This window comes from Furipterus horrens, unplaced genomic scaffold (genome assembly GCF_987537825.1).
Source record: "Furipterus horrens unplaced genomic scaffold, mFurHor1.1.pri manual_scaffold_2, whole genome shotgun sequence".
Classification (NCBI taxonomy): Eukaryota; Metazoa; Chordata; class Mammalia; order Chiroptera; family Furipteridae; genus Furipterus; species Furipterus horrens.
The window spans coordinates 143,784,430-143,800,255 of NW_028327172.1; the positions used below are offsets into that span (position 1 = coordinate 143,784,430).

General features: G+C 40.5%; 1 protein-coding gene across 1 annotated transcript in view; it reads right to left on the bottom strand.

Annotated features, from left to right (window-relative positions):
* Positions 1-15,826, bottom strand: part of ST8SIA6 (ST8 alpha-N-acetyl-neuraminide alpha-2,8-sialyltransferase 6) — a 175,580-nt gene that overhangs the window by 62,147 nt on the left and 97,607 nt on the right. The window contains exon 3 of the mRNA XM_090268022.1: positions 11,558-11,647. Coding sequence (XP_090124148.1) covers positions 11,558-11,647 — 90 coding nt within the window. The remainder of the gene's footprint in view (positions 1-11,557; positions 11,648-15,826) is intronic.

Below are 15,826 nucleotides of genomic sequence, written 5' to 3' on the forward strand. Positions count from 1 at the left end.
AGAGTCTATCTGCACCGCCGAGAATGGCTGTGCAGTCCGACTCGGGAGTGACACGGTATCTGTCTCCTCCCGTGTTGAATCGACATCTTGCGATGACGCTGGAGTGTCCTCTCCAGTGGAGCTGAAGCTACAGAGCCTGGGCAGGGTGATATGGAGGGTCTGCTGTTGCCCATGCAGCAGACCCCCCCTCTCTTCGCAGCTGAAGGATCCAAGGGAAAGACGGAGTCAATACAGCTTGGCTTCAGGTGCACCGCAGGAGTTGCCGGTGTTGACTACAACGTCGAACCGCCTTAGGGACTCCGGCTCCGGATTTTCTGTCGGGGTTTACTCCCTTAGCCTTTCCCCTGAAGAGGTATGCCGCAAGGCAGCGGAGGTTTTTTGGAATCAGAGTTTTCCTTCTCTGATGTGCCCTGACTGGAAGATCGAACCAGCGACACTTAGCTCGCAGGCCGACGCTCAATCCACTGAGCCAAACCAGCCAGGGTAATGTAGTTAGTATTGTGAAGAAAATGCAAGAGAAGAGGGAAATAAGGTATGTGAAATAGAGTTAGGTAGGGTGATCCGGAAAGACCTCACTTGGAGTTAATAGTAAGACAAAGACTTGAACAAGGTGATCAACTAAGTTGTGCACACAAGGGTGAGGGAATGGGAAGAGCATTCTAAGCAAAGGGGATGACAAGCGCAAAGGTCTGAGGCAGAGGTAGGCATGGTATGTTTAAGGGAAAACTAGATGGTTAGGGTGGCTGGAAATCATTCACTATTACTAATGAACCCACTCATGAAGGTGACAGGAGATGAGGTCAGAAAGGTAATGAGATAGCTAATGGGATAGCCTTGCTATTTAAAATGTGGACCTCAGACTAGTAGTATTCGCATCATATGGTAAAGTAAGACTGTTAGCCTTGTCCCAGACCTATGGAATCAGAATCTGTATTAAAATAAAATCTCCAAGTGATCTGTAGGCACAATAAAGTATTTAACAGCTTTATTGAGGTGTAACTTGTATACCATACAATTCACCCATGTAAAGTGTATAAATCAGCTATTTTTAAGAGTATTCATAGGTGTGTACAACCATCACTACAGTCAATTTTGGAACATTTTTATCGTCTCAAAAAGAAAGCCTGTACACTGTAATCATTATAAAATCTCTTTCTTTATTCCTATAACATTTTTTTGTGGCTGCAGTTTGCATTATATACCTTTATCCATACTTTGACTTTCAATCTATTTTTATCTTTGAATATGAAGTATATCTTTTGCAAATAGTACATAGTTGGGTCATGTTTTTTAATCCATCTGACAATCTCTGACTTTTGATTGCATAATTTAATCCATTCATATTTAATTTTATTATTATATAGTTATTTACCTCTGACACTTTATGTTTTTACATGTACCACATATTTTTTGTTCCTCTAGTCTTTTGTTGCAACATTCTTTTACCTTAAGTGAATATTTTCTAATGTAGCATTTTAATACCTTTAATAATTTAACTACATTTTTAGTGGTTTGCTCTAAAATTTACCATATATGAGGTCTGTCCAGAAGGCATCCAGCCATGTAATATGAAAAATAGAGACATTTATTGAAGAAGAGTCAAAATACAAGAAACATTGTACATAGGACAATGATGTTTCAGTCCCCTTCAAAGTAGCACCTTGGGATCTCACTCAGTTCTCCCATTCACCATCAACTGCCCCATTGTATTTTCCTGAGTCTCATCAATAGTCTGAAATCCCTTCCCTTTCAAAGGTGATTTTAGTTATGGCAAAAGCCAGAAGTCACAGGGCACCAAATCTAGGCTGTATGGGTCTGAATCATCTGGGTGATTTGATGTTTTGCCAAAAAGCTCTGCACGAGATGTGATGCATGGAGAGGGCATGTTGTCGTGATGAGATACCAATCACCAGTTGCCCATAGCTGCGGCCTTCTGAATCATCCAAATAGTTTCCATGGAGGAATGTTCAAGCTTAACACAAAGTTTGATGCAGATTTGTTTTTCTACTCACTCAGTCACTTTGAATGCAATAGCCACACAGTACACATGCTCACTCAATGGCGTGAGTGACTCACTGACTAGTACAGTGAAGTCATCACTGTTCACACATCCTCCTTCCAGTCCACTCTCCTTGGCTGCCAGGCTACACTGATGGTGTGAAAACCATTCTCATTATATTAATAATGGCTGTACTTTTTCCAGACAGACTTCATATATAAACTCTTTAGAATCTGCTTCCAATGTATACAAGTTTAATTGTACTGTTATACAGAGATAATAATTTTATATAGCTCTATTCCCTTTTTTTCCTTTTTGTGAAATCTTTGTTACATAATGTTACATCTATTGTTATAAACTGAACTACACATTGTTACAATTATTACTTATCATCTGTAGTCAATTCCTTACCCCAATATAGCTTTGCTCCTCTGTTTTGTTACTGGCAAATATATTACATGTATGTTTGAGAAGTGCCTACAAGGACCTTGCAGGCTACTGAACAAATTTTGTCTTATATTTTGTGTGAACTAGGAAGACAAAAAGTGACCTGGTCTGACATATTTAAAAAGGCTCTCTGTGTACACTTTATTGAGAATAGTCTCTAAGAGAGTAGGGTTAGAAGCCAGGAGACCAAATAAGTGATGTTTGCCGCAATTCAGGCATGAAATAAAGATGGCTTGGACCAGGTTGGAAGTGGCAGAGTTAGTAAGAAACAATCAGCTTCTGGATATGATTTAATGACTGATATTGGGATGGATGAAGAAAGAAGCATCAAGGATAACTCGAATCATTTAGGCCTGAGCACTGGAAGAACAGGCTCACCATTAACTGATGTGGGAAAGACTACTGGAGCTTACAAGTTGAAGGGGAAGCCCAGGAGTTGCTGTGAGCTCTACTGGGTTTGAGATTCCTAATGGGTGTTGACTGGGCAGAGGTGCATACAGATCTAAAAAGTGCTTCAGGAGGGAACTATGAATTTTGGAGTCATCCATATGTAGGTGGTATTTAAATCCAGAATACTCAATGAGGTCCTTGAGGACAGAGAATGAAGAAAAGATTAAATGAGGCCTAACAGCTGAATTCTGGGACACTCTAGTGTCAAAAGTGAGGGGAGATGAAGAGAAATCTGCAAATAAGAATGAGAAGTGAATGTGTTGTAAATATTTGACTCTCTTTATACATTGTGAGCTGCTAAAAAGTAGAAATAATTTCTTTATTATTGTGTCCCTTACGCAAGAGTTGTCAATCTCCTGTTCTCAACCATGGGTACTTTGTTAAAGCTCCCAATGAGTCTGACGCACACCTCCAGGTTGAGAACAACTGTCCCTGTGTCTGTCATAGGGCTGCGCACATAGAAGTTGTGTGTTTCTGAAATTGTAATTTAATATGTGAATAGCACATAATTTGAAAATATATTACTTTTGAACTATAACAGTCATTAGCCATCAGCTATGATCTTACTAAAAGAAGCCACACTGACCCCCAAGTTGCAACTAGAGTAACTGCTATGCATGCTAATGCTACCTAAGTACATTACAGAAGCCTCAGTAAAATAAGTAAAAAAAGTAAGGAAAGTGGAGAGTGTTTTCAGAGATGGATCATTTTTAAGTAGCTTCACATTATAAAGTCAAATGCCTTCTCTTTGTATATTTGTGACATGTAATTCTGCTCCTGTTAAGAGTATTATCACTGAGTGAAAAGAGAGCAGTCAGAACCTCATCCAAATTCTGGTACTGCCATTTGTAACTGTTTGGTGTTCAGCAGGCCATTTAAACCCTCTGAGCTCATTTCTTTCACTTGTGGAATTAGAATAATGAAACCTATTCTGAAGAACTATTGAAAGATCATAGATGCATTTAAATTATCTGACATATAGTAGGCCCACACAAACAGTAGTTGTTACTATCACTGTAATATAATAATGTAAAGAATTATGAATTGAGTAGTCAATTAGTTATCCATAGATATGTACTAAATTTACTGCAAAACTTAATGGCTTAAACCAACAATAAACATTTACTATTTTGCACAGTTTCTGTAGGTCAGGAATTACCAGGCAGCTTAGCTGGTGGTTCTAGCCCAACAGCTCTCATTGGAATACAAAATCAAGATGGTGGTTGAGGCCAAAGGATCTACTGTCAAGGAGATTCATTCACATGGCTGAAGCTGGCACTGGCTGTTGGCAAGAGACCTTAGTTCCTGCCATGTAGACCTCTCCGTGTCCTCATGACATGGTAACTGACTTCTCTCTTAGCAAGCAATCCAAGAGACAACAGGCAGACTACTGAATTCTTTCATGACCTAGTATTAAAAGTCACACATCATTATTTCTGCAATGACATATTGGATACACAGAGCAATTCCCTTCAGTAAGGAAGGGGGAAAACATGTGAGTAACAAAAGAGAATTGTTGGGCACCATCTTGGAAGCTTGGCTACCACAAGTAGTAAATAAACTATACCTTTAACATTTACCTAGTCATATTATTTGAAAATATTGAACAAAAGTAAAGTTTGCTTTCTTTCTTTGTACCACTCATAAAATTGCAAATAATTCCAATTATTCCTTAATGATCTTAAATGTGTGATTATTTTTATTGTCATTTTCTTTGTATTAAAGGTTTCCTTCAAATGACTAGTTATTTGAACAAGCATGAGGAAAACTTCTGATGTGAATACATAATTGACATTTAGTATAACTAGACACTCAAGTGTTTCAATTTTCCTGAAGGAAAATGAAGCTTTATTTCCACTGACAAAGTTATAATAATATAATACACTATTTCAATCTTGCAGCATGGTAAAAAATAATACTAAGCAACTCATCTATTATTAAGAAATTCAGATTAGGATTATGCTGGTTATTTTCCAACATCAACAACCATAAAAAAGAATCATTTTCTACCCTCCCATTAATGAGTTGCCTGACATTGAGATTATGAGTCATAACCTCATTTTTTTATGTATAAATTGAGAAAAATGGAGTTTTTGGAAAAATTAAAGTTATACATTCTCATTTTAAAAACAAAAATATATGAATTAGAATAGTTTGAGAGACTATTACTTCAAGTTCTTAAATTGTATGATTGTTTGTTTCTTATGCATGCTTTGAAGTATAGAATGATGGTCCAACCACCTTTTAATAGATTTGGAATAATATTTATTTAGTATAATTGCAAAAAGTAGTTTCAGGGACTTATATCATAGCCCTGTTATTAGTTCATCTGCCCTTACTTAAAATTTTATATCAACAAACACAGCCACTGCTTTGGTTACCAAGAAAAAGTTCTCAAGATATTGTGAATATACCATGTTGGTATAAATGACTGTTTTATGTTAACATCTTTCTGACCTCTATACCAAGGAAGGAATGTTAGATTGTGAAGCTCTTAAAAGATGACCAGAAAAAGTAAGTGAAAGGGTCAGAGGGGAGAAGATAAAGTATTGATATTACTCTCAGAAGCAATAAAACTAACATAGGTTTAAAGCTGAATAGAAATAAGTCATATATCATTCCATGTCAAGAAAATCTTGTATATGACCAAACTTGTTTTTCCTAACAGACAAGCTGAAACTAGGAACACCTGTATTGTTAGCAGGCTGTCAAGTGATAAGCTCACATTTGGGATTTTTTAAGTTTTATCTGCCATAATTTATGCCTTTTCTCTTCAAGCTGCAATTCAGGTCATGTTTTACCCTCCAAGATAATAAATAGTGAAGAGCATTTAGGGCATGTATTCAATTCACTTTGCCATTCACCCTGCAAAAGGGTGACTTCTCACTAGCATCTTTATGGACCTCCTTTAAACATGTTAAGTGCCCAGCCTGTTTTGCCTTCCTTTCCAGAAAGTATAGTGATAGTCACCAGTAACTGATATGGCGCTTTATGTGTTAAGATGTTACTTTCAGAAAGTTCTATTGTTCTAGGTCATTTTAAATGATACTACATGAAATAGGTCATTAAGTATACACACACGCCAAGTAGTATACATTTTAAGACACACCTAGCCTATGCACGGGTGGTATTCCAAAATATGAGACTTTGAATCTTATCAAAAAACTATCTGAATGCAAGTCAATATTTCATGCCTTAGCAATTGCACAAGAAGCTATAGGACAGTGGCTTGCACTCAATTGCTGAGAAGATCTCAAAGTCTTTCCTTTTTCTACTCTAGTGTTTAAAATATGTAAGAGATTGCTGCCATTAAAAAAAAATGTTTTCTTCCACCTTGAAGAAATACCTTAGGTGCTGATAGTCAATAGAATGATGAGAATGGTGGAGATATTTAATATATACATGGAAGATGTACCAAGTTCACCACCACTGATTGGTGCTTCCTTTCATAGCATAGAGTTGTTGCTGCAAGCAGCTTCCCAGACAGGCACTACATTCCCCAATGCCAACCACACACCAACTCCACTCACATACTATTGGCCAAAACAGTCACATGACACCAAACATCTAGGTGGGCCAGTTGCAAACAATGGAAGTGATGTGTGTCTCTTCCAAGTTGTGTGTGCTCCTTCCATAGCATCTTCATCTTCAGCAGCAAGCCTGGGATCATCTGCTGAAGATGACTACACTCTACAATGGAAGGAGCCAGAATCCCTAAGACAATACTCACAGAGGAGTGGTTTACTCAAAAAAGAATATCTATATTAAATGCTTTATGAGAGAGAACAGAATTTTGCATTATAACATTGTGTTTAGGAGATTTTTCCAGAGCAGTTCATCTACCCTGACCAAATGGCAGACACTGAACAAATATAAATGTAAATTTTGTCAGGATCCAGGAAGCACAAGGAAGAAAAAGGCACAGATACAGCAGCAGAAACCCATAAAGGGAGCAATGAGTTTGTTTCCTGGGTCAACCCCTATGAAGTATCTGCTTTTAGAACAATCAGTTAATTGGTCTGAAGCAATGTGGACTGAGATGAACAGCTTAGTTATCCATGCAATTTTTTTTTTCTAAAAATATAGTCAGAAAAAAATTACAAATAATCTTGTCATGTTGAAAAAGAAGCAAACTACAAGTGCTAAGGTGGCTACGAAGCATTTTTAATACAGTATAATATTTTATTTGGGAGGTCACCTGGTGAAAGGATTGGGCTGAACAAACCCAGAGAAACATTCAAGAGGAAAGGATAAGGTAAGAAAACACTGAAAAAAACTGAAGATTCAAAGTAAGAGAAAGTTCAAATCAGAGAAGTTACAACGTAGTTTCAAAAAAGGAGTTGAAGTTTATGGATTTCAGGGTAATTTTTTAAGAGCTAGAAATTAGAGATGGTAGAGAATATTTAAGAAGTATACTTATTTATTCACTAGTCTATTCAACAAATTTACTGAGAAACTAGTGTGTGCTGAGTCTGTGATAGGCACCAGGGATAGAAGAACTGTGTGGAGTTTGGTCTTCTTAAATAGATAATTAAAAAATTGTGATACATAGTATTCCATCCCACTACTCCTCAGAATGGCAACTGTTTTTCTTTGACTCAAAAGCAGAGTAAAGGCCAGTGTAGAAAAAAGAGCACTGTTTCTCTCCCACTACAACTCCATCTTCCTAAATTCTATCTCAGCCACCTGAAAGGACAAATTGGCTGAAGAAAGAGAAAATTCTAAGACTTCAACAGACCATGACAAAAATAGAGCTAAATAATTATTTCTAAGAAAATAAAATTACTTTTTATCACTACACACTGAATAGCTTTACTGATTGTCCCCTGGAAACTTGTAATGGCACTGGTTACAGAACGCACAATTTCTGACAATAGACAATATGACTGAAAAAATTAGTCTCCTATGTGCAAAATAACACTTTCACCACAATGGGAAATTCATGCCTGCTCTCTCTGGACCTTTGCTGAACAGAATACCAGTGCAGGCTAATTACATGAGCTAGCTGAAAATTGCGTGCACATTGGAAAGTCATACCGCTAAAGAATAGCAGGAAAGGTCTCAGCACCAAATACAAAAGAACAGGGAAAAAAGCGAGAGAGCAAACATGAGAGCATATGCACAGGCATTCTCATTAGCGTGCTGCAGTTAACCATTTTTGTGGATGCACATAAAAGAGTTGTAAAATTCTCTGCCTTAAAAAAGAACGCTTTCAGCACAACTCACTGTGAGTCCACCCACATCCACTTGGACATGTGCTTTCACAGGGACTAGGAGAGAAGCAGGAGATGGCAACTTGTCCAGGACTCAAGCCCTTATCCCGTCTCCAGTGACCCGCATCCTAGCCTATTTTTCTCTACCTAAACAAAACTTTCTTTGGCTCTCAGAAAAAGAAAAAAAAGAAAAGGAAGGAAGGAAGGAAGGAAGGAAGGAAGGAAGGAAGGAAGGAAGGAAGGGAAAGGAAAGGAAGGAAGGAAGGAAGGAGGGAGGGAGGGAGGGAAGAAAGAAAGAAAGAAAGAAAGAAAGAAAGAAAGAAAGAAAGAAAGAAAGAAAGAAAGAAAGAAAGAAAGAAAGAAAGAAGAAAGAAAGAAAGAAAGAAAGAAAGAGAAAGAAAGAAAGAAAGAAAGAGAAAGAGAGAAAGAGAGAAAGAAAGGGGGAAAGAAAGAAAGAAAGAAAGAAAGAAAGAAAGAAAGAAAGAAAGAAAGAAAGAAAGAAAGAAAGAAAGAAAGAAAGAAAGAAAGAAAGAGAAAGAGAGAGAGAAAGAGAGAAAGAAAGGAAGAAAGAAAGAAAGAAAGAAAGAAAGAAAGAAAGAAAGAAAGAAAGAAAGAAAGAAAGAGAAAGAGAGAAAGAGAGAAAGAAAGGGGGAAAGAAAGAAAGAAAGAAAAAAAGAACACTTTCCAGGATGAAAGAATTTTCCCCCATGCTGACTTAAATGCTTTGCTCCGATGCACAGCTATGAATCAGCCTTAGGTTGAAGATTTTTGTAACTCTGTGGTATAAAAATAATTCATGTCAGAAGGAGAGTTGAAGAGTCAAAGGCAACCCTGGCTTGGTGCCTCAGTTGGAGCACTGTCCCATACACCAAAGGATTTTGGGTTCAATCCCTTCAAGGTACATAGTGGGGTTGTGAGGTTCAGGTTCGTGGTTGAGGCTCATATACACAGCAATCAATCAACATCTCAGTGTGTGTGTGTGTGTGTGTGTGTGCGCACGCACACGCGCACGCGCGCGCGCGTGCGTGTCCCTCTCCCCCACCCCCTTCCTCTCTTACTAAGTATATCCAGTGGTGAAGATTTTAAAAGAAAAAGAAAAAGATTCAAAGGCAACTTTCACACACTGCTTCACATCTTGGCAAGGAGTACAACTGGATGTTAGCATGGTAGAACAAGGACCAATTGTTTTGAGTCTGACTCTTCATGGGGCCTGATGCCATTGATCTGCAAGAGGTTTAGAATTTGAGTCTTTCAGAAAAAGTTTCAGAAAGAGCCCAAGAAACGACAAACAAATGGTTCCACGTGATCAAAACAAATTTGTTGGCATTATCTATAATGCATTAGCTACTTTAAGTCCACACCCAAATCCAGTGACTTTTATTGTTTGAGAAGAGAAGCATTGGCTAGTGTTCATTATAGCCAATCTACAGCAAGCAAGGGTTCTGGCAGGAATGATGACCCATTGTGTCATTTAAGGGACCTTTCCTAAAGGCCTAGGCTAAATGTAGGTACAATATTAGGGAATTATTTAGAGTTTACTCCTGAGCTGAAGATTCCAAGGGAGGGGGTGAAAGGGGAGGTGTGGAGGGGTGCTGATGGAAGTCAGGGCCTTCATTCAGGATGCAGCACTATCCTGTAGTCAAGGATGTAACTGACCTGGAACACCACCACCGTAAGAAAGCTTCTTTTCCTTCTTCCCTTTTTCTAATCAATTTCTAGTGCTACTGTCTGGGTCAAATCCAAAGAAAACCAGGTGACAAAGGAGGCTATGGATAAAGGCCTTGTAGGCTGGCCTCCCAGAGCAAAGAATGATCCAGAATAAACTGCAGTGAAGAGGGAAAAATGGGTCAGGTGTGGCACATGGAAGGTCCTCAGTCAATTTCTCTAGGAAACTTAGGGCCCATAAGTTGGCATTTAAGGAAAACAAAAGTTTTAGTAGGGCTATCCTTTTGTGATAAACTGAGCTAGCAATCATGATTGGACTGTCAAACCAGATCTCACCCATTATCAGGCTTTCCCGGTCATGTCAAGGATCCAGTCAGCCAAGGGTCTCAGGCAGACAAAGCACAGAGTTGCCTGGGACAGTAAGGGAGGCCTCCCTGGTCCTGTCTTCCTGTCCTGGACATGCACCTTGGCCCAGAATAGTAGGTGAAGCCTCGAGGTGCGGTCTGTGAGGTTCTTTGCACAGGAGGAATGCTTCAAGTATGAAACAGTTCCCTTTACACCCAGAGACTTGGATGACCCGGGCGCCACTCTCCAGGGAGACATGCTCATCAGTCCTGGGTTCCGTTCATGATAAGCAGTACTTTAGCCAGGAACAGTCCACTAGGAGCCTTCAAGAGGTAAGGTTTCTCTATCCTAGCAAATATCATTAGTCTATAACCAGAAGTGCCATTAAAAAGAAATTAGACAAAGTTGCCTACCTTGGTTTCTCCCCTGCCCTGCCTCCCACACACATACAACCTCCCACACCACCAGGGAAGGAAGTGAATGAATTTTAGGCAACCTTTTACATTCTCCTCCAACAAACACTATATAAGAGGAAGAAGTGGGGGTGGGGGGGAGAGACAGAGGAAAAAGGGAAAGGGAGAGAGAAGAAAAGAGAGGGGGAAGAGGCAAAGAGAGAGAGGGAGAGAAAGATTTTTAGGAAGAGAAAGAGAAAACATATTAAAGTATGGAGAAGGGAAGTTTACTGGAGTCTCTTGCATGAGACCGGCATGAGGAAATCTGCTATACCTCCTACCCTGAATAATTTTCCAACTTTGCAAGGCAAGCCCACAGCAAAATACAACTCCAGTTAGGTTTTTGTTGAGAGAGGTCCCAGGTGTGACCACATACCCCCACCCCACAGGCTCCTCCTGGCCAGCACTGGCAGCCCTGCTCCTTCCAGATATGGGCAAGGCAGTGCCTCCACCCTCTGGCTCTGAGGCCCCCAGCGCCTCCTCTGCGTCTGAAGCTTTATAGCTTTCAGATCTCCTTTTCCCAATTTGGAGAAGATGGTGTTGTGAACTCTTCAAATACAGGATTCTAAGTAAGTTTGGGAAAGTGGGGAGTGAGCCACAGCTGGGATGTGGGATAAACTGGTTAACCTTCTGGGATTGTAAGCAATTTAATACCAGTGTGTGCTTTTCTAGCATCAGGTCCAGAATGTTTATAGGACTCTCAGGAAGATTGAGGGCCTGTAAAAGTTTAGGCACTGAAACTACACAGAGTTTTTGTGAATGTGGACCCAGGGACAGATCAGCAGAGTCCCCCACCTCCAGGATCTGATCCTGGGCTGCACTGTTCAGCTGCTCCTCCATCCTTCATGGGAGCACCTCCAAGCTCAAGGTTAAGCCTGAGCAGGAACACAGTCTTAGGTTCCAGATGATTTCAAAGATGCTATAAAATATTCTGAATAAAAGAGAGTTATGTTTAAATTAAATCACATGGGAAAAATAGAACTCACCTTTTTGTTTTGTTAGATAGCGTCTCGAAGCCATTTTGCAGACTTGTGCATCTCTCTGCCAGCTGGAGTGACTTCTCATTCAGATAGGTGCTGTTCCATGAAAGAAATATTAAAGAAAGATTGATTGAAAATGAGAGCTTATAAGATATTGTTAACAAAAATCAGATTTAATTGCTAAAGTGTGCCCCAATAAAGTCTTGTTCTTATTCCATTATTAGATTTCTACATGGAAAAGGAAATTGATATTTTCACTTCTGACAGGCGTAAATTAAAAAAAAAAAAAAAAGCTCACACTATGAAGCCAAAAAGAAAAGAACTCCCTGTGGAAGACTATATTTTCATGTTTTTTCATGTTTTTATATTTTGAGGTTATTATGTATAATGAGCAAGTTATGGAATAGTTTTAATCATTGGGTGTGTAAGCAGACTTTATATTTAAAAGATATTGTCTCTTGTAGGAACATACAGACACAGGAGATCAATAGTTCTCTCCAAAAAGAACACAAGGTAAATCTGGCCTTAGATGATTATAGTAGCTGTGATACAGAACCTGTTTCTATTGCTTTATGAACTTGAAAAATTGGAGTTTGAACTAAACCAAATCAAAAAGCAAGAGCGTATGGAGTAGGGCTGCCTAAGGAGGCTTGTGGACGTATGCAAGCTAGTTAACAACTTCAGGCATCAGTTTCCACCTCTCTAGTCCTTCTCTCGCAGTGTTATTGTCATGATATATACAGTGACATAGAAAAGCATGTAAAATATTTGGTATTGTGCCTGATACATTACATACTCAAAAAGTTATACATATCAGTTCCCTTAGACTTCAAAATGGTGCATTCAACTCCGACTACTGTTAATACATTCAGTTAACCATCCTGAGGGTATTTGCTGAAGACAACCCAATATGGGCTGAGAGCCATGCACAGGATGCTTAGGGTATGGTGGTGGATAAAACAGACATGATCCCTTTCCCTAGAGGAGTTTGCCATCTGATTAGGGAGAAAGACATATCAAACCAAAAACCACAGAAATTAATATAGTGTAGGATTCTGAATGGTGATTAAGATCATTAAAGCAGCAGTGGGTGCCTTGGAGCAGTACAGGGGGAGATCCCTGCATACTGAGGGGCCTCTGAGCTAGTGTTATTTAGGTGGTGATCTCAAGGATAACCCAAATGAGCTAGATGAACTTTGGGGGTTTGGGGAAGAAGCATTCTGGTCAGAAGGAAAAGCATGTGCAAAGGCCCCAGAATGGGCAGTAACCCAGAATGTCTGAGGAACAGAAGGAAGGCAGGTGGGGCTCATGGTGAAGGCTAACAGGTGTCTGGAGCAGTAAGCAGGGGCCAGCACACACAGGACTGGTAAACCATGCTGTGAATTTATCCTAATAAGGAGAAGCAGTAGAAGGCTTGGGGCAGGAGAGTGATGTGACCTGGTGTATGTTTTAAGAGGTCCACTACACAGAGAAATGAAATGAGGGGAAATAGGACTACAGAAAATGTGGTAAAATTAGGAGGCTTTCGCAGGGCGTTAGGAGAGAGGTGATGGCAACTCAGATGGGACGTCATAAAAACAACACACAACTCAGTTGTTTCATCTGACAAAGTTCTGGGATTTGCTCATGAAATGCTCGCTTCATGACAGCGTGGCTTTCTAGGTCTGCCATGCTTTCTGAGGTTTAGGGATTCAGACTGGTGTTGGGGGCACCTTCACTACGGCAACCTGCTTCCATCATCACTGCTGCAGCAACAGAAGAACGTGCTGGGTGCACAATCTCACCCCGCACCCAAAAGCTCCAGCTCAGCCAGGAGGAGTCACATGCCCCACCTGACTGCAAAGTGGGAGTCAGAAAAGAGCACCCATCCCAAGGGCCCAGGAAGAGAGGAGACTCGAATACAGATTACATGATGGCACCACACTGTCCGTCAGCCTGATGAGAAGCTTAGAGATTTAAGGTCTGTTCTGGAGAGAAGTCTGACAGGACTTCAAAATAAGTTGGATATGGGAGGTGAGGGAACAGGAGGTGTACAGGTAAAGATACAAACAAGAAAGATTCCTAATTAATTCTCCAATATTTCTCAGAAATGCCTTCTAAAGACACTGTGCACAGAGTACACATGGGCTCATAAAATCCCTCCTTATCTTGATGATTTTTCTCCCCCTCCCCCACTGCCTTCCTCCTTTGCCCTCCTTCTATCTACATGCCTCGCCTTCTGTGCTTCCAGAATATATTATTATACTTTCCATGGATTTGTTTGTTTCTAATTGGCTGTGTATTTCATTCCAGCAGCACCATTAATGAAGTGAATTACCAAGCCAGCAGTGCTTTGAGTTATGATGGCTTTGCAATATTGAATTGGAAAACTGTGATGAGCAGGCACCCACAGGATTTGATGTCATATAACTTTCCTTAAATTGGAGAGTATATTTGTTAATAAAAAGTCAAAACAGTTTTTCCCAACTAAATCACAGAAGACCAATGGATGGCAAATGAGTGCCTGGGGTAAAGTTGCGATGAAAGCATGAAGTCATAGGAAAAAAAGGGTCTAAGGTGTCATCAGGACCAGGCTTTGAATCTGAACCCCTCTCTGACTGTGGTCTTTGAACAAAAGGGTTTCCTTTTTAAAATCCTTGCTTCATAAAGTAGTTATAGGGATGCTATAGATTGAATGTTTGTGTCCTGCTAAATTCATTTGTTGAAATTCCCCAAGATGATGGTATTAGGAGGTGGAGCCTTTGGGAGCTGAAAAGATCCTGAAGGGGGAGCTCTCATGAATGGGAATAGTGCTCTTACAATATCAGTCTGAGAGAGTCCTTAGCCGCCTTCTGCCTGTGAGGTTACAGTGAAAAGAAGGCTACCTATTGTAACAGTGGAAAATTGCATTGGTAGGAAAGTGTAACCCACCCAACCATTCTTTTGACATTGATTCTGTAAGTGCTGACTCTGTCTCATAGGTAATTGTAGATGAACAGCATATTTGTATAAGAATGCTAGGAACTCATTTCAAAAGATGCAGACTCCAGATTTCCAGTCAAGATGGAGTCATAGGTAAACATGGCTTGCCTACTCCCACAACCACATCAAAATTACAGTGAAAATATAGAACAACCATTACTCAGAACCATCAGAAATCAAGCTGAATAGAAATCTGACAATTACAAAACTAAGGAACCACATCCATCCAGACTGGTAGGAGAGGTGGAGACATGGAATGAGCTACTCCCACATCCACATGTAGTGGATAAAAATTTGGGAGGGATATCTTGGGAACAAGGAATCTAAGCCCAAGGTTGCAGTGCCAGGGATATAAGTCCCCACAACTTCTGGCTGCAAAAACCAGTGGTGATTGAGTTGGTGGAAGAAACTTCTGGAGTACCAAGCAATTCCTTTAAAAGAACACACACAGAGACTTACTCAGACTCACTCCCTTTGAGCTCCAGCACCAAGGTAGCAGCTTGAAAGGCACCAGTGGCATACAGGTAGACATTTAAGTGTCTGGCATCAAGGTGAGAGCTGGGTGACAGTTTTCTCCCAGACAGAAATGTGGGCAGAGACCATTGTCTCTTTTCTGAACCCTCTCCCCACAGATCCACAGTGCCAGCAGATGGGTGCCATATCAGAGACCCCATAAACCTGGCTAGCACTATTTGATCTGCCCTGGAGATCCCCAGAGACTCCAACCCACCCAACTTATGGGCCCACCCAAGCTGCTTTTCCATATGAATGGCTGGTCTTGAGTCCTCCTGACAACTTCCCAAATCCTCTCAAATAAGCAACAGCTGACCTCAGTGAGCCCCAGGCCATGCACTAGCTGCAGCCAGCCTAAATTCATAGCTTGGCTTCACCTGGGAATCTACAAGCCCAGCAAAAGTAGTGGTCATCTCAGATTGATTTATAGCTCAGGCAGGGAGGCTTCAGGCAAAACACAAATGGGGATTGATCTTACCCTGCACCACCCAGGTAACCCCAGAGCCTTCACACCCAGTGGGCAGTTACAGACCACATCAGAGTACCAGTACCTGGACCCTGTACAGCTGATCCTCCTTGGAGGGCAGAGGGTGGTGGTCAGTGGTCACAGCCAGTCCTTGCAGCTGACTGGCCTGGGTAAATCCCTCCTATTTACCTGCCAAAGGCAATCAAGGCTCAACTACAAAGGAGAGGATGTACTCAGCCCACATGAAGAGTGCACCTCAAGTATCCAGCTTGCATGATGGGAAGGTTGTGCCACTGGACCCTACAGGACACCTACTACATTCGGCCACAATATCA